The following is a 22,182-nucleotide window of genomic DNA, read 5'->3' on the forward strand; positions in this document are numbered from 1 at the left end:
TTTCTATTCCTAAAAGAAAGTAAAAAGCTGCCGAAAAATCCCTTAATTCCTCTGCCTTGTGCAATCCTGGGCCAGCCGATTTTGCAGCAAGAAGAGGTTAGTTCTATTTCTTCATATCCTGAACCCGCATACCTCTTCCATGCAACATAGGTCACTACAGGCAGACCTGCTGTATTTCTTAGTGCAACAAAAAGGAGGCAAAACTGTACAGAAAGGAGGCAAAACTGTCAAAACGTGGCTTGTTTAAGATGGAAAAACACAAAGATCCCAAACTTTGCCAAGACCACACTTCTGGGGCAAGCCTGAGTCCTCAGGAGTGCAAACAACCTGTATTTTAGCTGATTATGGCAGAAGACAGGCATTCAACAATCCCGGTCCTCCAGCTCCATCTGCATTTCCAATCCTTGGGCTCCAGAGCATGAATCTAACTCCTCTGTCAAAGCAACACCTTGGCAAAACCAGCCACAGCTTCTTTTAGTAATCTGGATGAGATCCATATTTAAAATCTGTTCACTAACCCAGACAGAGAATCACAACACTGTCATCCAGGCAGAAATCATCCCTAAAACGTAAAATTCATTTCCCCACTTTGGCATGGGGAAAGTAAGCCAAATATAAAGAAAGGTTTTACAAGGTATGTGCCACACTCCAGAAAATGCTTGGACAATGTGTAGCCAGCACGATGCCTTCAAGCAGAAATTTACTTACAGACGGCTTCTAGTGATACATTGCAGTGGTTGTTCCCACCTCCCACCAATATGGTATTTAAAGTCCTGTGTTTCAAACTAATACAGGCCAGGGTGGCAAGATGCTGTGGAAAGGGTAGGGGGACGGCTCAGCATCACAAGCCCGGCTCACGCAGCACTCACCTAGGAGCTGCACCCCGCGGGTGAGCCCGTAGACATCAATCAAAGCCCAGAGGGGCTCTGCCGTCCTCACTCCGCTGAAGAAGAGCATTGCAGCAGAGTCATTCACCCTGTAGAAAACCCGTCCCTTCTTGTCCACCCAGAAGGCAATGATGTTCCCCTCATTGGCAAACTCTTCTGGCAGAGCCTTGGCCCAGAAGCCGCTTTGGGAAACCAAGTCGGGACATGCGTACTTCGGCAGGGTGTCGGGGTTAATCCTTGAAGGATCCTTGGAAGTAAACCCAAGTCGAAGAGCACCGCTCCAGCAACACTGCTTTTTGGTGATCTGTGAAGATAACAGCAGCATTAACAGCATCTGGCACTCAGACATCTGTGTTTATACACACCACAGAATCTGTGCCGGCAAATGCCAAAAGCCACCATGCAAGTGAGCCCACCAGCTTTAGGAATCATTTTACCCACCAAACACTATCTCGTCTGCAAACATCAGGACTGCATACTTAGGATACAATGCACATATAAGAAAAAGAATCACATTAAATCCATGGGGAGGGATGAAATGTAATTACAGCTGCATGATGACTCAACTTCTATTTCAAGGGTAATTCCTTTTGCCCTAAGAACAGTCCTCTTGCAAAATGTGCCAAAAAATGGCCATAAGAGCTTGTATCTCAGCTGAGGCAGCATCTGCAGCAGCAGAGCTGTTCCTCCACAGTGGCTGGATGATGGGATTTCTCAGGACCTGAAGGAAAAGCACTGGCTTCAGAATCTCAGCCACCACCACAGGGTTTTCTGGGTTTCCCAGCTAAGATGGAGACACTCTTACTCCTCTCCATCTTATCAGACTGGATGAAATCACATATCTTTCAGCAGAGAACTTGCATGTGGAAAAGTTTAAAGTATTTAACCATACTAAATACACAGCTAGGGCACAAAGATAGATGTTATCTTTTTTTTTGGGAAAATCTACTGATTTTGGCTGTGTGTTGTGCTTTCCCAAATAAGCATTAGGAGCATCTGTTAACAGATTCTGGGAATCTGCATATTTCATACGCACCCTTCTGCCCTTCAAAGAGATCAGAAAAAAGATCAGAGGTGCCTTTAGAACCACTGGCTTTTCCTCAACTGAACTGAACCTTGGTCTGAAGAGGACGGAGGGAAGCAGGCACTGGGCCCTAAACACACCCAAAACACTCCCCTGGCACAAGGTCTCCATTTTCCTACAGAAGCAGGTGGTCTCCATGGTATCAGCAGAACCCAATGTGGAGATGATGCTCCTGGGGATTGGATTTCTGAATTCTTTCCTAATAACATTTGTAAATATTGCATTTTTCCTTCACGTGTTCCTCTCCAAGGCATATCTGCCCCATTGAGCACAACAAGCCTAGAGATTTCTGCTTTATTAATACCTCAGAGAAAATACCTCAGGGCTTCAGAAAAGAGTTATCAATCGTCAAACAGCTCCTCAGTTAAGCAAGTGCTGCTCTTTATCCCTCCTCAACCCAGCCAAGCACCTCAACTGTTTACATGAGACTGCATCAAACATTCGAGAGCTTCCCTCAGCTTCCAGGAATCATGGGATGCTCTTTTATCTCCCTGGTGGGGTGGGGATGGTATCACACATGTCCCCAGTGGTAGGGGTTGGATGAGGCATGTGTGTGCCAAAAGAGGGAATATGCGTGCACTCCAAGAAGCAGCCAGCATTATTCATTGTAGCAAATTTACTGCAAGCCCTAAGAGCTTTTGGGGCTGAGATAAATATGGCCTCATTGTTATTTGAACAATTTACTCTTTCACAGTCTCTTGCCAATGCTTTACAGCAATCAGAGGCTGCATGAAGTAAATATTCATATGCTAATCTAGGCTGCACACTTTCCATGTATTAATCAACACCTATAAACAGTTCTCAATACAATCTGACCACAAGCAAACTAATATTCAAATTAAAATCCAGTATAAAGCCCACCAAGAATTAGACACAGCTGGACATAGGATACAGAGCTTTGCTAAAAAAGGCAATGGTTAATGGTGGACCAAATTCTCTCTTCAGCAGCTACTGCTAATAGAAAAACTTGGGAGGTCCCCTGGGTACCAGAAAGGGAGGAAAAGATGCACTCCATACCCAAACTGCTAAGCTATGACTGCTCCCACAGATCTAGGCTCCTACTCTTTATTGCCTTGTTACTTTTGAAAAAGTCAACCCGCTCTCTAGCAGTGCCCTGAATTACAGAGAAGAAACCATACTGGGCATGTATCTTGGAAATGAAGAAAGGAAATCTTCCTGAACCCTATACAGTTCTGGTTGTTTGATGGGATACTCAAAGCTGCAACAAAATCTCATAATAAAACCCAGAGACAATATTTAATATGCAGAATCCATTCTCCTGATCTCCTTCTTCTAGTTGACTGGAGGGAGTTCGGATTTTATAAGTCCTGAACAACTGGGTTCATAGCTGGTCTTCAGTTGGTAAACAAAACCTGTAAGAGTCTGTTCTCCACAGGCACACGTTAGCAAGGTAACTGTGAGATGGACTTCATAGGAAAACAAAGGCATTTTTACATTTCCATCCATCCCCAGGGAACAAGTTCTGCTTCAGCCTGCTGTTTCCTGCTCCCATGAGACCTTCCCATAGATGCAGCAGGAGCTCTGCTCACAAACCTCATGTGCAGACACAGAACATTTGCATGAATATTTTTCATATATGTTATGCAAGCTGAAGTCCTAAAATATACAGTGATAAACAAGTGCAAATTTCCTGAGATATTTACATTGTTTCAGAATGAGAAAGAAATAATAGAGAACTCTTGCCTAAACCACTAAACCCACTCAAACTTTTGATAATGTTTTCAAAAATGAAATGTTGCTTTCATCTCCTCCCAATTTTTTTTTTTATTTTTTTTTTTATTGCGGTTGTTTGCCCAAACTGCTAGCCAATGTGGAAAAAATCCCATTAGGCAATGTGAGCAAGCCCTGCTGGGTTTCCAGCCTGACTGGAAGCAGTAAAAACTCCACAGAAGATGAAGCAAACCTGTAGGAGGGATTTTCTGCCTCAGGCATGAGCCTGAAATCTCTGCAATCTCCCTGCATTTTCAGAAGAAAATGTCTTCCTCCCTTTTTTCCCCTCTTCTGGCTATCAGGGAAGACTTATGTGCTACCATAGGTCTCAGCACACTGGAGTCTCCAGTGATGGGCAACAGCAGGATCATCCAGACTCAGTTGCTATGTGCAGCTAGAAGCTCTGGAAAACTCACTGTGCTCAAATGAAAGATCCTCATGTTGATTCTCTGTGTATGCTATAAGCTAAATCTGCCAAAGACGATGAACCACATTGTGCCAATGGAAGGCACAGAATGAGCAAGGAATGCAAAACAGCCCTGCAAGTAGGAAGGCATAAAGATTGGAAAAATCTCTAGATGAAGTGCAAAGGGCCCCAAGCTCCTTAGGGTGCCTAAAAGATGCTTCATTTCCTATGGGGAAGGGTGAATTCTACTGGGAAACAGCTCCCAGAGTTTGTGGAGGAGCTGAACTTTTCATGTGAGCTGCAGCAGAAGGGCTATAGCTCCATCCTCTTGGTTACAACAGACAAAAGGCAGAGATATCAGTCTACGTGAGAAAAAATATGATGTCTGCAATGCTCTCTCTTCTGACATTACTGCTGTCAGTAGGCTGACTCAACAAAGCAGTCAGCAGTCTGTCGGAAAGATCCTTTTCTCAGACAGCAATTCTGACAGCAGTTACTGCTCCTTTCAGCCAAACCCTTTTATCACCCATGCCGAGCTCTTTCACTTCCAGGTCCTTTTCACCTGCCTTTCCACCTCTTACCTCTTTGCTGTGGAGAGGCTAACTCTCACCTCCAGACCACCCTCACTGCTGCCTTGTTTATAGGAAAAAAAGCTCTCATTGTGAAACCAAATACAGTAGTTAACTCCTCATCCTCCCTCAGTCTGCCCACTAAAGCTCCTTTACATGATGCATGCAAAGCCTGGTTGGCTAGACATGCATACACTCTACTCAGCACTGGTGAGACTGTACCTCAAATACTACATTCAGTTTTGGGTTCCACACTACAAGAAAGACATCAAAGCCCTGGAGCTTGTCCAGAGAAGGAAACAAAGCAGTGAAGGATCTGGAGCACAGGTTTTATGGGGAACGGCTAAGGGAACTGGGTTTGTTTAGTCTGAAGAAGAGGAGGCTCAAGGGGGACATTATGGCTCTTCACAATGATCTTAAAGGAGGTTGTAGTGAGGTGGGAATTGGCCTCTTCTCCCAGATAACATCCGAGAGGTAATGGCTTCAAGCTGTGCCAGGGGTAGTTTAGGTTGAATATTACAAAAAAAGTCATTCTCAGATAGTGGGGAGGTATCGGCACAGTCTTCCCAGGGAGGTTGTAGAGTCACTGTCTCTGGAGGTGTTCAAGTAAAGGGTACATGTGGAACTGAGGAACATGGTCTAACAGTATGTTGGTGATGGGTTGACGGTTGGATGAGATGATCTTAGTGGTCTTTCCAGCTTAAATGTTTCTATGATTCCTTGAACTGTAGTGACAGACCAAATCAGAAGTACCAACAAAGATTGGTGACGTTAAAAGGCCAAGATCTGACTGTTTTGCTTTTATTGTGGATGAGATAAAGATCTGCTGCAAGCATCAAAACCTGGTAGACTCCAACACATACCCAGCAGCTACCATGCCAATGAGAGAAGGTATCAATTACTCACCTTAAGCCTGACTTGCTCATAAATAACAATAGGTCTGTTGCTGAAGGTAATGGCATTGCAGAAGCTAGCCTGGCGCTTCACTGCCTTCTGTGTTGTGTCCATGATGATCTGGGACCCCTTTGTGTGGGGGTGGAAAAGCAGAGGGGTGATGGACAGAGCTCCACACTGGGGGATGGGGAGACAGTGCTTCTGCTTGTGGTGACATCGGTGGGAGGAGGGAGGGAAGGAGCCACCTATGGAATCTGAAAGTAGAATGAAAGAACAAAGGTTTCAAATCATTCTTGAGCACCACTCAGCAATAACCCACCTGGATTCCTTCACCAACCAACAATCCCTTCTCCTCTCTCCTCTACTGATGGGAACCTCAGCTGAGATCCCACTTGCCATGTAGGTCCTTATCTGCACATTATGACACAGTGACAAAAGCAGAAAGGGAGCAAGGGAATCAAGCAAGGAGGAAATTACATCTTTCTCTAACCAAGGCCCTATACAAAGAGTCAATGCACAACCAACACAGTCACAACAGCAGCTTTGTCCATGAATGGAAGGACCCATGAGTTTATTTTCAACAGAGAATTTGCAGCAGTTCAAACACAGAACAATCATTATACCAAACAAAAGTCATCTGCTTCCTTTTCCTTGTGTGCACAAATAAACTGCATTGTGCACATATGTTTGGGAGGAGATGCTCAGATTTAGAAAGAGTACCAACAAAATAATGAATTATTACAGGATAGACTGAGGGATGCAATAAAAGCAAATGTGACCTTAGCAATGCGTCAGTTTGCTTTTGCATGACTAACAGTATGCTTTAAAACTCTATTTCTCAAATGCACAAGCTACATAAACTAATTATATCCATTCTTCATGCAAATTCATTGCTGACAGTTATGTCTTTCTACAGCTACTATAAAAATAGTGGTTACAACTCTAATATAATTCTTGGGAGGTAGAAATACAAAGCCTGGACTTTATTTCTCACAGCCTTTGGGGCAGCGTTAGTCTCTAGCTACATGAAGTTGCAATGATTCAGGCTCACCCAACAAGTACCAACAGAACATGGATTCCAATAAGAACATTTTGACTCAGCTTTCACACCAGCTACTCTAGCTTTCTGCTGTCATCCCCCTGTTGTTCTGTCTCCCTGTTCTACCCCTTCAAAACAGAGTAGGAAGGCCAAATGGTTTTACCTTTAAAAGCTCTCATCAATGCTTTAAATGAGAGATAAACCAGGTGGAAGTGATTTGATGCTAAGGATTACATGGAATGTAAGTAATTTTCATTCTCCTGTTCCTCACAAGAAGCTAATAGCAAATATACATTCATGTCACCTGTGCATCCAGATCTGAATTTTGTAACTCAAATGCGTTTCTAGCAGCCACATACCAAAATGAACTCGTGCAGCACAAAGGCACAGAAATTTTAACTTCCTTGCCTCTACGCTCTAATTTTACTGGTTAGTTATAATCACAGCCAAACAACTGCTGCATCTCTCTATAGGATGTGATGCCCTTTCAAAACACTGTAATGAAGTGATGAAGACCACTCGCAACTTCCAAAACAGGCTCTGATAACAGCACTGCATATGTCCAGAGCATCTGCTGGAGTCATGCTATGGAGTCTTAGGGTCCTGCCTGACCCTATGGAAAAGATGTTAGTGGAATGCTTATTTGCTGTGACAAGGTGGCCCTGCTGGGTGAGAATGAGTCAAACCAGCCTAGGTCAATGCCTGCAGGATGTGCTTCCCCATACATATAGCTGAAACTCAGGGCAACTATGCTCTATGGAAATAGAAGCATCTCCCCCCTGGGATGAGCTTTCTCAGGTAGAAAATGTGGATGGGGATGAGATTTCTACCTGCACCCACATGTTCTTACACTCCCACATGAGGAACATGGACAGACAAGGATTGGAAAAGGTCTTAACTTAAAAAAAGAAAAAAAGGCTTAATTTTAAACTAACAAATATTTGCATTTTATTTTCACCTCAGAAATTATTGGAGAAGATAGAAAGCAACGGGCCAAATATGATGTCTTTACTCAGTTCTTCAGGACAGTATGCCACTCCATTAGGAGAACACACCATACAACCTCAGACTGCAACGCAAACACATAAGACTGGACTCAGACAAGGAAGCCGTCACTTTGGAAACACAGTCTGGTGATACATCGCTGTGCTTGCTTGGCCAGCTGAAGCCAGAATAAATCATGAGCTTTAAGTATTTGTTCAAACTGAACTTGACCTGGACCACGGCCTTCTCCAGTTCACTTATTTAACTACACATTTTGATATCCTCAGTTTTTTCTACCAGCAATATCAGTACACTACATCCAGGACCCTTGCAGTACGCTTCGATGATTTTTTTATTTATATAAAGAACTGAGTGAAGATCACAAACCTGGAGCTGTAGCTGGCAAACCATGCAAGTCCTTCCGACTTCACACAAAACATGAGAAACTGCATTAACCGAAAGTCTGTACCAGACTCCTCGTCTCCCACAAACTGACTTATCAGTCATTTACAAAGGACAAAGTTATTGCTTCAAATAAAATTTGCAAACAAACAAGAAGGTTGAAATCTGAAAGCACATTCAAGGGCACTGCAGGTTTCCCATGCCACAACAGGGTACTAAAAGAGCCAGGCATAAATACTTCCTGCTGACAAACGGGACTTGTAGCAACAAGCCAGCGCCACACAAACAACTGGAACCTTGTGACAAAAGTCATAAGACCAAACTCATGTCAGAAAACCAGCCCTCGTGTCAAACTGCTGCAAACTTAGAGAAGGACCATGGGTCTCCACACAGATTTCATGCTGAGGGTCGCAAAGATCAGCATCTGCTCACTCTCATAGTTTTAAAGATGGGATAGGCTGCCATTTCCAGTTCATGCTCAACAACAGATGCCATTTGTATCATTTCTTTTGGTAACGAAAACCACAGTGTGAAGCAGTCCAACTCACTCTTCCTTCAGCATCCTAAGAGCTCTTTGCTGGCTGTTTAAAAAAGCAGAGTGTTATCCCAGAGATGACACAGTTCTCCCTCCATGTGTGCTAAATGTCCCTGGGCTCCTAGATCTCAAGGCCTGAGGAAGACTCATTTCTTCTGTAAAAGGCAGCACTGGGGCACTGGATGTTCTCAGCTTAGAAGATGTGTCCCAAAGCCTGCTACAGGTTTTCACCACAAGTATTCATGCTCTGCAAAATGAAAATCTTCAAGGCTTGGGATTTCTTAAATGCAGCAAAAGAATGACTGGAGTTCATTTTTTAGAAATACATTTTTCTCCAGTTGAAAAATTCTTGATAAGCACTTACCAGAATCATGTCAAAACTCATTTCAGACTGAAAACTAACTGCAAAGTATTTAAAATAAACTTCTTTAAACGTGTGAAATGAACAGCATTCAGAAATGAGTGAGAGAGAAGACTTCAGACCAGGGCCCAAGGACTGACATACAAAACAGGTGGGAACGTCCAAGCCATGTCCACCTGGGGAGGAAGTGTGGGGTCAGCGACAGAGCTGTGCCTGTCCTGCAGGACAGCGATGGGGAAAGGAGCACACAGAGCTGTGAAAGGAGAATAGGGTTCCAAAATCCTGACATTATCCAAAGAGGATGACAAAGGTGTTATATCTGCCCACCAGTCTTACTGCGCGTGCATTTAAAAGGATGGATTTGGGAACATCAGTGCAGCAGGAAAGTCTTAGCCCTGAAATAAAACCAAAGCTACACGGTTACCAGCAGCACAGGGAGACAAAACAATCAAGTACAAGATGAATAATCATAACGCAGCCCGCTTTTTGAGGTGGTTCCCTGTTTTAGAAAATTATGGTATTGAAACAGAGTAGCTACTTCCACTGATTCTTTGCATTTATTAACAAAGTTCAAAAGGAGAAAACCACAACAAATTCCTAGTGCTAGGCTTTGCAAATGCATTTTTCTAAGCACGTTTCAAGATATGGTTTACTAAAAATAAATATTAGCTTAACACCATGGGAAACTGAAAGGGGTTGCAAGCCTTGCTTTCTTCACATGCAGCCTGATCCCAGGCATTAACACAGGAGAGAAGGAACCATAAATAAGTTCTAATGCAAAAACAAAGTGCCTTTATAAATGTGTTTGCTTTTTTTGAATAAATAATCACTTATCTCCAGGTTACAACCAACTCTCCCTATGCCTATTGTGGTGACAATGGCCCTATCAGATTGCTGTCACTATGGTCAACTACTAATCTTAGCATTACAAGATGACCAGGAAACAAAGCTTTGCCCTTGCAAAAGGACTACAGCTTTGGAGAGGTTGGGGCACAGAATGATAGAAATGCACAGGGTTAATTCAGGAGGATTAAATCCAGGCAGCCTGAAATTATAGAGCATCTTGGGTTAAACTTTGCTGAATTAGGGACTTATCTACAAGGTGGATCTGAGCCAGCAGGTCAGATCTAGCACTCCCATCCAAGACTCCAAAACAAGTCAAAGCCAAAACGTAACTTATTTTCATCTGTGCTATTTTAGCAGTGATGAGATGTATCAAGAAGAGTAGGTTAGCACATAGTGTAAGATTTTCCACTTAAACTGCAAACTAGGAGACAAGAGACAGGTGCAGACAGACAACATGTACATGAAAGGAGATAATACCAGCTCGGGTAAGGCTTAGAGTTATACTTCTCTCTCTCTCTCTTTTTTTTTTTTTTTTTTTTAAAGACCAAAAAAAGCAAAACAATGTCTGAAGTAGTAGACTTGTAGACAAGTGTGGCTTTGTAGACACCTCTGAGATGCCCCTCCACTATGAAAAGTAGGCAACAAGGCAACAAAAGCCAGAGCAAGATGATCCACGATGGATCCATCTCTCAAAACTGACTGATGGGGAGTCGTCAGTGTTTGAAAAACATTCCAAGTGATTAAGCTTATTTTTTATGCCACTGAGAAAAACAAAACCAGTAGAAGCAGTACAAAAAAGTGGCGGTAAGGACAGAACGTAGAACCAGCTATAATTTGCAATACAAGTTCATTGAGGAGCAGTGATCCCGTTTAGCCACTCCTCATGCTGAGGCACTCAGGAGGCACTCCTCTGCAGGAGTGTCAGGCAATGACCTGGGCGTGGAACTTTTTCAGCAACCTCAGCAGAACCCATTAAACAGTACGTCCTTGGTTACAGCCCAGATACAAGGCTTTCTGAGGGTGTGCTTGAAGATGATACAGAGGCTATGAGTATTAGCAAGGGTCAGGAGGGTGGCAGTTTGTACAGAGGTTGAAAAAGGAGACAAGAAAAGCTTAGGAGAGATAGGAAAAGAGCTCTGCTCCAGTTAATATATAGAAAATCTGAGTCGTATTTTTTTTTTTTTTAAGCAAAAAAATCTGAGAGCAAAGATATGTTTGGCCAAAGGAGATATAGGTACCATAAAGGAGAATTGAATCTGTTTAATTATTTGTAGAAAGGTTATATCAGAACCTTTGTGGAAATTACAGAGAAAGATATAATGAAGATGTTCCTGGGCAGAGCCCAAAGATGTGGCACTGAGGGACATAGTTTGGTGGTCATAGTGGTCATGGGTGACAGTTGGACAAGATGGTCGTAACAGTCTTTTCCAACCTTAATGATCCCATGATTCTATGATCCTTTGTGCAAAGGAAGTTGAAGAAGACCCAAAATGCAGGAGAGGCAGGAAGCAAGGAGAACAGGGCAGGACAGAGCTGGGGAGGTGACCCCAGGAAGAACAACCCAGCTGCTGGCATTGTGAGCAGTCAGTAGTGCCAAGTAGTGTGAGGATGGCTCTTTGGGGGGGAAAAAAAAAGACTGTATCAAAAGAGAGTTGTAGGAATATAGAACTATTTCTATATGTTTATAAAGCTGATTAAAAGAAATTCCTTTCCCTTGTAGATTAATTTTTAAAGTTAGCACCTTCGGTAATGATACCACGTAATAATTAACCACCTGTAGGCCCCTAATTAGGGGGTCTTTATTCAGCATCTCCCACAGACATCTGCAGCAATTCTGTCACCAACATTACTGTGACCTCCTTCTGTGTCACTGCCCTTTGCAGGGTCACACATTGTAGTCTACCTGGAACAAGCCAGTGAAGCTCCAATTATTCATTTTCTCAGTATAGAGCAGGACTATGCACATAAAACACTTTACACCTGCATTAACATTAGAGTTCCTCCAAAGCTTCATCTACCCAGCCTAGAGTTTCCAAATAGCATAAGGTACATTTTCCCTTTCCCTCCTGCAACGTTAGGCACAGCTGTGATGAACGGCAAAGCCGCTGCCCAAAGGTAGCTGTGCTTCACTGCATAGCCTGCAGAGCAGCCACGCCAGGAGGGTTAATGACAGCTCACACTGCAAAGAGGTGGCTACATAAAAACAGAGCCCAACTGCAAATATTTTATGGCCACGTAGTATTTCCATGGACTACAAATCAACGTAAAAGATGTTTTCTTCGAGGGGCCTCATATAGACTGTGTTTTTAAAATGCATTCCCTCTGCTAAATATAAATCAGTAAGAGTTTTTGTTCTTCCAAAAGATTAACTAGCTTCAGTATTTTGGGATCTAATTCTGGAATACTTGAAGATGTGCCAGCTGTCTCTTCCAATTTAAATAGTTTAATGGAAAGTTTATCCTGGGCACATTTTCCATGTATGGTATAATAGCTTGGAAGTCCGAATATTAAGAGTTCACCACAAAAGTAGTAATTTGTCAAGGTTCAACTTCACATATTTCTCAAGACAAGGAGGAAGGTGGGAACAATGGAGACCAGGCATAAGGCAAGACTAGAAGTGGCTGCGGCAATAACATGGACCTGCAGAACTAAAATCTAAGAGAGTAGAAAATGGAATACTCTACAAAACGGTGCAAAGAAAATACAAGTTAGAGAAACTTCTGTTCTGAACTCAGGCCCTGGAGTTACCTCTGAAGCATACCTGTGAGAAATCAAAGATGTGTTTCTAGACTCAGCATCTAAGTGGAGTGAAGCTTATAGCAGGCTAGTCATACTGTATATTTACAATACAATGAGCTATGGCAGGATGCTTTTCTTAATTCAGTCCCTCTGTCACCAATGGCAAGAGATAGGGTGTTAAAAGGGTAATGATGAGCATCTCTGAATCATGCTTCTTGTCTGGATAGAGCACTGGGAGAGCATCCTCCAGTTGACTACCTCTCATCTCTTAGCACCACTCCCTAACCAGAGACCACTTCTCACTGCGAAAGACAGAAGTCCCAGACTGGATACACACTCCTACCATGCTCTTTACAAAAAATTTGGCTCTGCTGAGTATCTCTGTAATAAAGCAAGTGAACAATAGTACAGGCTCCCCAAAACAGGACAGAAAGCAGAAATATCTCTGCAGACACAGGAAGGAAGGTGATATGAGTGCTGGGCATTTAAAGCTTGTATCCATAGCTGCAGGGCAGAGAGCAAAGGCTGCTGGATGGATGCCTCCAGAAAGACCCCGGAAAATACTCCACCACACAGACAGCACCATTCACCTCCAAGGAAACGTTACACTTGCACTAACTGAAATATTCCCAAGGTTACAGTGATTTAACTCTACTACCACTTCCTCAAAGCCACAAAAGGTTGAGGCCAACTTGCTAGAGCGTAGATCACAGCAATCAGAAAAGAGCTCTTGCAGCCTCAAGAGCACACAGGTTCAACCACACCAGGTTTAACATCCACAACAACCACACCAGCATTTTAACATCCCTTGTGCCACTCCAAATACCCATCCTTGGGCACAGCATGGGTACAGCCAGCACCGAATCCACGTGCTCCTGCCTTACAGAAGCATATACGAACAAAGCATTAACATTCCTTACAATTCAGAAATGCTGACAACTTTGGATTGAAACAGTGAAATTTCCAGTGGCTTTGCTGTCTCTTCTGCATTTTGCTGCCTGAATTTATTGCAAATGTCATGTGTGGATGGCTTCACTTTAATTTAGCATCTGGTTGGTCAGGATATATAACCCAGAGCCTGTTCTTTTACTTCTCTTCTTACCCAGCTGGACAGTGTAGATTATGTTTATCATTCACTACCACATACCATGAAGTTTTAAGCCGTAATGCCGTTTCTAAAGAATCTCAGGAAGCAATTTTTCTTCTTATACATGACATTTACATTTGGAGCGTGCCATTTTTCCTAATATAAACCATCCATTTAGATTCACTTTGAGGTACTATAAAGTTGGGTCATTTTGTGTTGTGTTAGTCTTCTCTAAAAATGCAATGCTTGGGTCATATTTATTTCACACTCTTCCTTTTAAAGTTCACTGCCACTGTTATTTGCAGGGTCCCTTGACAGCATACCTGCTGGAAGCAGCTCCTTACCCCATCCACATTTAAAACTTAACAAGCACTTCTAAAATGTTTCTAAAATGTGATTATTGTTCCAAACCCAAACAATGCTTTGTAAAGGCTCCCCTCTCACTGTTCTCAGGGGTTTAAGCACATCTCCTTCCTTTACTGGTGGCTGCCTCCAAGGATGTTTCTAAATCCAGGAGCAGTACTTCCTTTCCTGCAGGACTGCCAGAGTTGCACACAGCAAGGCAGTGGCACAGCCAAAGGACAGTGCTCAGCTCTACAAGCTTCAAATCATTAAGGTTCCAACCTTAATGATACCACAGAGATCATCTATGGTTTTAAACTGAGACAGGGGAGATTTAGGTTCAATATTAGGAGGAAGTTTTTCACACAGAGGGTGGAACAGGTTGCCCAAGGAGGTTGTGGATGCCCAATCCCTGGATGCATTCAAGGCCAGGCTGGATGTGGCTCTGGACAGCCTGGTCTGGTGACTGGTGACCCTGCACGTAGCAGGGGTTGAAACTAGATTATCATTGTGGTCCTCTTCAACCCAGGCAATTCTATGATTCTATGGTCTAGTCGAACCATCAATCCATCCCCACCATGATCACTAACCATGTCCCTCTGTGCCACATCTCCATGTCTCTTGAACACCTCCAGGGACTCCAACAACCTCCCTGGACAGCCTGTTTTGATAAAATGGAATCTTCTACTCCCAGCAGATACACCAGTAATTTCCTGACTGCAATCACGACCCTCCAAGCACGATGCTGATTGCTGTATGAACCTTTTGCAAAACCCTTCTGGTGTTGATGTTGTAATGCTCAGATTTTTGCTTTCTGTTCATTGGTAGCTGTAGATGTATTGTCACTTTGTGGTTAGTTGCAACAGTCTTAGAACTACTTACATCCACATCTGTTATCCAGATATCAAAGATTTTCATCCAAAATAAAGAACCAAAACAGTCCTAAAGGGAAGCCCTTTAAATGTGTAATTACGGAGGGTTTTCTGGTTTCTTCGCTGACAAAGAGAAATTGCAGTTGAATTTTTGGATTTGATGTATACACGGTCTGACTCATCCCAGAAGATATTGATCCCAGCAGCTTTATTGTCTGATTATGTTTGGCAGCACGTAAACTCTTAACATGGGGTTATTAGATCTAACAGCTTAACAGGTACACAAAAATGTGACTCTACTATTTGGTCATGTTTAACCACCTCATAAATCTTTCAGAATGACAGGAGCAACGTACTTCCTTGAATTCCTCCTCTACCATTTCTTTACTGAAATCCTCATTTCTGCTCTCCTACCTCTCTCTCCAGGAGAGTTCAGACCACACAAACTTTGCCTCTGCTTGCTTTGCCATCATTTCTTCTCCAAAATTAGATATGCTAGCCAGCATATACAATTAAAATATTATTTTTCCAGGCCAATAATTTGAGTGCTGCTGCAGGAAAGCAAGAGAAAGGGCAACATTTCTCTCCTTGCACAATAATTTGGCCATCCACTGGTGTATTCCTTCATTAATCTTCACTTTCTGTACCAAAAGGGAGAAGAGGAATCTAAATTACTGACTTCGCCAGTCCCATCTGGCTCTGCAGCACGTCACTTGCACCAGTTTAAACACACCTTCCAGTCATTAACTTTGTTTCTTTTGCATCTGAATCTGGCCCTATGAATTCAAACTTGAAACTTCAATGGCCAGTCAGGAAATAAAGTTACTGTTTATTGTAACGAAGACAAACAGCATCCTTGGCGCTGATTCCAAACAAAAAGCATGAACACTATTCCATCATCCTTCCGAGCAATTCCCATGCCAGGTCCATGAACTTATTAACACTTTGCTATAAATAGGTGCTGGAGAAGCCTGTACAGGAACTTGTTTTTCTCAGTGCCTATTGCAACAGGCCAGCCAGTAAATGACCCAAGAGTGTGGAATCTACACAGCCAGAGGACAAGAGCACGTAGGGTGGCGCATCTTTCAAAGCAACTCTACCTGCCATCCTTATGCTGAATCTCACACCAGAAGACAGCTGGGAGGTGACTCTAAGAGCACATGGAAGGGCTCCAATCCTCTCCGATTTTGTAAAGGCAAAAACATACTTTAGACTAGAAGCTCAAGGCCAGTTTATTAAAAGCCTTCTCAGAATTCCCATAAAGTGTCATTATTATTTCCTTAGTACTTGTGTCAACCTCTCAAGTCTTTTTGTAGAGAAGGATACTCCACCAAAACTTATATTTAGGAAGCTTCACTACCTCTAGCTTGAAATTTTGTTAACATCAACATGCACAAGCTATGCAGAAGAAAACCTACAACATAATCTTCCTCAGTTTCAGACTTGCTGTCACGACCATGCCTTACACCAAGATGATCAGTTATTCACCAAAGTTGGGTAACTTACACAGGTGACCTGGGAGATACAACGTGAAGATGACTATTTCTAAATAGCTGACAGAAGAGAGAGGTATTAGAAAAGCATGCCAGTTTGTAAAAGGAAGCTGATGCTGTTTTAAAATTCATGCAAAGGGAATTTTTGCATATTAGAGTATTGGTAAGAGCAGAAAGAGGAAGAAATGCAATGCGGAGCATTGTATCTGATAAAGTCATATTCATGGTGTAACTGCCTTGAAGCTCCTGCAGGAATAAGAAACAATTTTAAAGGAATCAAGGGGCTGTACCCTCTTGGTGGAAAGACATCTACACTATCACAGAAGAGCAAAGTGCAATTAAGAGCTGAAGCCAATTCATTCATCCACCTTCCTTGTTTTGCATAGCTTGAAAAATCGTGGAAAATCTTTAGCCATCTTGTCACGCTAAGGGGCATTTCTTCCAAAAACGACCTCTGGATTGTTATTACTTTTTTAATACATAATTGCACCTATTTCTATAAGCCACTGCCCTAAACTTTAATTTAACTTCATGCCTGACAAACACTCCAGCATAGCCAGCATACAGATGCAGCTGTTGAAGAGGAGGCGGCACTCCTGGACCATGAAGCACTTCTCTGCTTGGTTTTCTTCATTCAAAAGCATATCTAAACACACAATTTGAACCAACTGCTATATATACAGTATATACATAAAAACATTATTTGTCATCAAATTGAAGTTGCACGAGTCCAAAATTGCTACCCATCTCTATATTTTCCCAGATTGCACACTCCAAAGTTACTTCTCCAATGTGTGGAAATTATTCCAGGTAACTTGCCTGTACTTTTACTTGACTACAGCTTCCTACACAGTGCCACACACATCCTCCTGCATCACACAAGAACCAGGCATATGTGCCACAGAAATATTGATTTTGCTACATCAAAAGACCTATTAGATAAGGTTTGTCCATGAGAATTCAAGCACAGATTTACCAGAGTACAAGATGCAAAACATGCATTGTCATGGGCAATACACAAAATGCAAGACACCAGTTACCATATGCTAAATAACTTCTCAGTCTCCTTCAGGCAATTACCTGTGCACTGGTAAGTCTGAATTGCGATCAGCATGGAATGACCTTTGGAGTTCTCAGAGAACAGCTCTGCTGGATGTGGATGCAGAAAGTGAAAATCTCTGAAGTTGTGGGATAACTGATAAACAGGTAAAGAGAGCACAGGCAGTCACTTAGATAAAAGGGTAGAAACATCTTCCAGCAAAGTGACTGAGGTTACCCGACCTTTGGTGAAGAGCGTTTTAAGAACTGCAGTCGTTTCTTAAAGTCTCTGAATGACTTTCACAACCTTTCACATCCATTTGGAGAACATTCAGATGATATCTCTCTGCATTTTATCCTTGCTACCATGGGAATGGATAGCCTGAAAGCTTTATCCTTGGTATGATAAATACCAATGCACCACTGCCAAAAAAGGATACAGAGAGCTGGAATCCCCGCGTCTCCATACCCTCTTCTAACACCTTAAGCAGAGGCACAGAGATCTGCAATTAGAACTTGCAGATCTTTGTGTTGATCATCTTAATTACTAAATTTAGAAGGAACTGCTCATTTCTTTGCATCAAGTGAGAACTCTAAGCCCAGATGAAAACCTCACAATAGGATCGGATCTTTTGCAAGCAGAAGCACCCCAGGTGTAGGGAATAAAAATGTCTGAGTTCTGTTGTTCTGGCAGGTACTTTGCTAGAGGTGGACCTGACAAACCAAGGGGCAGTCTGTCTTCTTTCATCAAAACATATGAGATTTCAGGAGTTAATTTACAGCATAATACAAGATTTTCTAGTGTATCTCAAAGTCAGCCTTGCTCACTTTCCCACCTAAGCCTGCTAGAAGCTGCGTTCAAAATACTGTAAGTAAGGAAAATCAGATCTTTTGCAGTCAGTAACCATGCAAATTCCAAGCCACAGAATATAGATACATGATATCTAGATACTGAATCAGCTACCCATGGCTCAAGCAATAGAGCACTGAGCCGGAGAGAAGTGAGTCTGTCCGGAAACCTTGTCACAGCCGTGTCACTTGATCAAGGTCTCTTCTGTCAATTTTGCAGAGCCTTTGAGGGACAGAAAGATTGAAAGTAGAAGAATAGCAACTTTCATCATGTGAGAGGGACCTTCATTCATCGGGACTCCCAGAACTGCATTCCCTCTAAGCATACAGCTTCACTCAGAACTGAAATAGAAGACAGCCTCTTTCTGGGGTCTCTTTCCCTTCAGAACTGAAAAATCAGAGGGCAGTATTGAACTAGTTAAAGATAGGCAGAAAATAAATTGAGCAATTTTCCTTTTCCAAGCTGCATAAAATTTACAGCATCAGTAATGCCTTTGTGAAAGTAATTAGATTCTTAAGGCTCTATTTTATATTTGATAATATGAATCTGGTGTGCAAAGACATAAGTCATTTTGATCTGGGATGCTTCAGCACATTATGGGCATCCTTATATTTCTATCTTCCACAGACTTTTTTTCTTTTCATATTTTATTTTAATCTCAGTCTCCTTGCAGGATGCTATTTTTTAACCTTTGAAAATACCAATTCTTAACAATCTCTGTGTCTCCTGTCAGTCACTCAAGAGAAAATTAAGTTGCCCTGAAAAAAAGTAAGGTTCTATTCTAAGTTATTTTAGTTGAGTGAATATTAGAGATATACGAAGTAGAACTCAAGTTGTAGCTTTCAAAAATTTCCTCCCAAAAGTCTTTTCCCTTTAAGTCCAGGATTTGTCTCTTTCCTAAACCACAGGCCCAATGCCCTTGCCACCAAGTTGCCGTTTGGCCAGTTGTCTAACATTTAGCTTTTCCAAACAAAAAAATTATGAAGACTTTCTCCTTAAGCAAAAGATGTTTACCAGAAGAAATTTTCCTTACTTCAAGGCAGCAACCGACCCAAAGCACGCATCACATTTACGCCAGAACTGTGACAAATGCCTGTTGAACTGCAGCACTTAAACCACTTGCATTTTAAACAGCAGTTTGTCAAGTGATGTTAATTATTTGGGAGGTCTATGCTCCTAGAAACATAAACATTTCTTTTTATACTGATCACATTTTTTTTCCATGCGGTGCTTCCAGCAGAGATTGAAATTAAAATGGTTTCTGTGTGCCATGGTTTGGTTTATGGCTCAATTTCCCTGCAAACAGATGGTAGCATTGCGCTGGGGCTCTACACAACACCTTCCCATCCTTCCTTGACTGCTGGAAACCTCTCAAGAGGTGGGAGAGCACTTCCACACTCAAACTCACTCCCTCTCCATAAGTCTACATGGCTTTCTCATGGCTGTTGGATAGTATAGGTCTGGGACTTGCAACAGCCTGAGGAGCATCCGAACTTTGCAAAGCAAGCGAAGGGCTTGGTTAGCTGGGAAACACCACAGGGAACAGAAGACTAGGCTCTTTCAGGAGGCTTAGCCAAAGCAAACCTTCACTCCTGCCAAGATGCAACTCAAACACGAGCACCTGCTGCCCTCAAAACACCAACTGAATTGTGCTTCCCCCACACCACACCAAGACTGACCTTAGTTTTGAGTGGTACTCAGTACCTATGGAGAAGGCTTCATGCAATCACAAGAAGCAAACCAGAGCAAAACCTGCAGTGAGACTACAACCCAACTGGTGCTCTCAGAAAACACACTGTGCAGTCTGCATGTCAGCACTGGGAACTACCCAGGGCTCTGTGTGCTTTGATCCATAATGATTTCTTTTCAAAGGTAGTTAAAGATGGGAACAGTTTCTGTCACGTACTTGAAATTTATGAAGAGGTCACTGAACATCTGTCTTGTTTGGTCAAGTGTAGGGTCCTTTCACTTCTCCAGACTTCATCAACAATGTCTGCTGTAGAACCCCAGGGCTGCAGCAGTGTGTTTTAGGTCTCCACACTCTGACCAGCCTCTGGGCAGGACTGCTGCATGAGGGACACCACAATCTGCAAGGTACGACAACTCAAATCCTAGGCACCCTACATTACTTGACCTCTAATGCTTCCTCTCTGTATTAGCATATATCCTTTTCTGACTGAGTAAATGAGTAAATGCAAAACAAACCACAAAAAAGGAGCTGATTTTTATAGCAAGGAGCCTTGGTTTATCCCAAGGGCTTGAGGAAAAGGGCAAGAACTCCAGATTTCTACCAACACAGGCTGTTGCAAGGGAAACAAGCAGAATTACACCATTTATGTTCCACATCACATTCATTAATGTATATTGCTTTTATTATGTCCAACTACCCCCCCTTTTCTTCTTTTTTTATTACTATCATTTTTTCTTTAAGATAAAAGTGCTATCAACCTTTACAATGGGAAATATATACTAAGGCATCTGATCAATTATAATGGCTCTGTCTGCATTCCTCCTCCTTTGCTGGGCTGCCAGACCCACAGTGAATCCCAGATAAACCCAATGACTCTTCTTCCTAGACCCACCAATAGCAGTTATCGTGAATGTTTTTTCTAATGCCAACAAAGTACAGCATCCCTTCAAGACACAATCAAGGAGAGAGTCAAGGAACAGAAATACCATTGAAGCCATCTTGACAAGAGCCACAGAGGAGAAGGCTCTGACTCATCTCAGACCAGCTTCGCTCAGATAAATATGTCTTCAAAGAAAAATACTGTAATTTAGAAAGGGATGGATGGGAAGAAAAACAAACAGACAGCAACACTAATAGGGATCAACCCTACAGCAAAATACCGTCAGACACAGCACTGCAGCATATGCTCTGGTCAGGGGCACATGGACCACGAGGCTGGCAGGCACGCTCCTTGTTTAGCCTCTGGGAGATAAGATCTCTCCTGACCTCCAGTTCCACTCCCTGCTGCGCCATCAGTAAATTCCTACTGATTCCCCAGGGCAATCCATCAGGATCAATTTCTTGCTTTGCCTTCACTTTTCAAGAAGTTCCCTTTTACTCTATGATTAATCTTTTTTAGGCTGATCTCAATTCTACCCTCAGCATGTATGGACATTAATGCAAAATTCTTTATCAAAAAGAAAGCAGGCCTGTCAATTTTGAGACTGCATGGCTAGAGACCACCATTTCTTAACTCCTCCTAGATGCCAGAAATGGCAGTTGTATTTGTTCCACAAACCTATTTTATACCATTAACAATATGTTTCTTCTGGTTCTGGGAACATTTGTTCTGATTAAGCATGATGATGATTCCCTGGGACTCACCAGAGGATCCAACAAACCCTTCTGAAGAGACACCTGCTACCTGTAAATTAATTGAACGACAGCTAAACATAACATCCATAATTCTCAACAAAAGAGGAATTAAGTAAGGAACAAGTGAAGACGGATCAGATGTAAGAACAGCTCCCAGTAGAGGAGAGTGAGGACCGCTCAAAGAGGTGACAAATAAGACAACCAAATCTGAAAAATAACACAAAACATTCAGTCCCTCGGTCCCCTCAGCATCAAGAGGATATGGAAAAACGAACAGGGATAATATGCCAGAAAGCAAAAGATTAAACTAGAACAGGGATGCTCTTTGCTCAAATCACCAAGACCCCCAGAGTCAAATAATGGCACAGCTAACGAAGAAGTCATCTGCCTTTCACAACAGAGTTTTCAAGTATAAATGTGGTCACCCATAAAATCTCTATATATGGAGGCACTACTTCATTTGAGTAATGTTGTCAGCAGTCAATACTGTCAGCCACCTAAGGACATCCGAAGGTGACCCATGGGTCAGAGGCACAAACTGAAATAATCTCTGGGAGCCCCACTTTTAGCAAATGCCAGCACTGCTTTGGCACTCTGCCCAGGGTCTTCTGCACCAGTTAATCCAACCCTGAGCAGGATTAACTTCCCATACACACACATACTCATTTGCTTTCAGAGCTAGATACCAATCTTGTTGA

At 42.5% G+C, this 22,182-nt stretch overlaps 1 protein-coding gene across 4 annotated transcripts in view; it reads right to left on the minus strand.

Annotated features, from left to right (window-relative positions):
- NEURL1 (neuralized E3 ubiquitin protein ligase 1) overlaps positions 1–22,182 on the minus strand; it is a 135,997-nt gene that overhangs the window by 50,464 nt on the left and 63,351 nt on the right. For all 4 annotated transcript variants that reach the window (XM_042818813.1, XM_042818815.1, XM_042818814.1 and 1 more), the window contains exons 2-3: positions 5,584–5,825; positions 870–1,191 (exon numbers count right to left, since the gene is read on the minus strand). In XM_042818813.1, the coding sequence (XP_042674747.1) occupies positions 870–1,191; positions 5,584–5,825 (564 nt within the window). The remainder of the gene's footprint in view (positions 1–869; positions 1,192–5,583; positions 5,826–22,182) is intronic.

Source organism: Centrocercus urophasianus, unplaced genomic scaffold (genome assembly GCF_019232065.1).
Source record: "Centrocercus urophasianus isolate 14NV4802_14NV808 unplaced genomic scaffold, USGS_Curo_1.0 seq_17, whole genome shotgun sequence".
Lineage (NCBI taxonomy): Eukaryota > Metazoa > Chordata > Aves > Galliformes > Phasianidae > Centrocercus > Centrocercus urophasianus.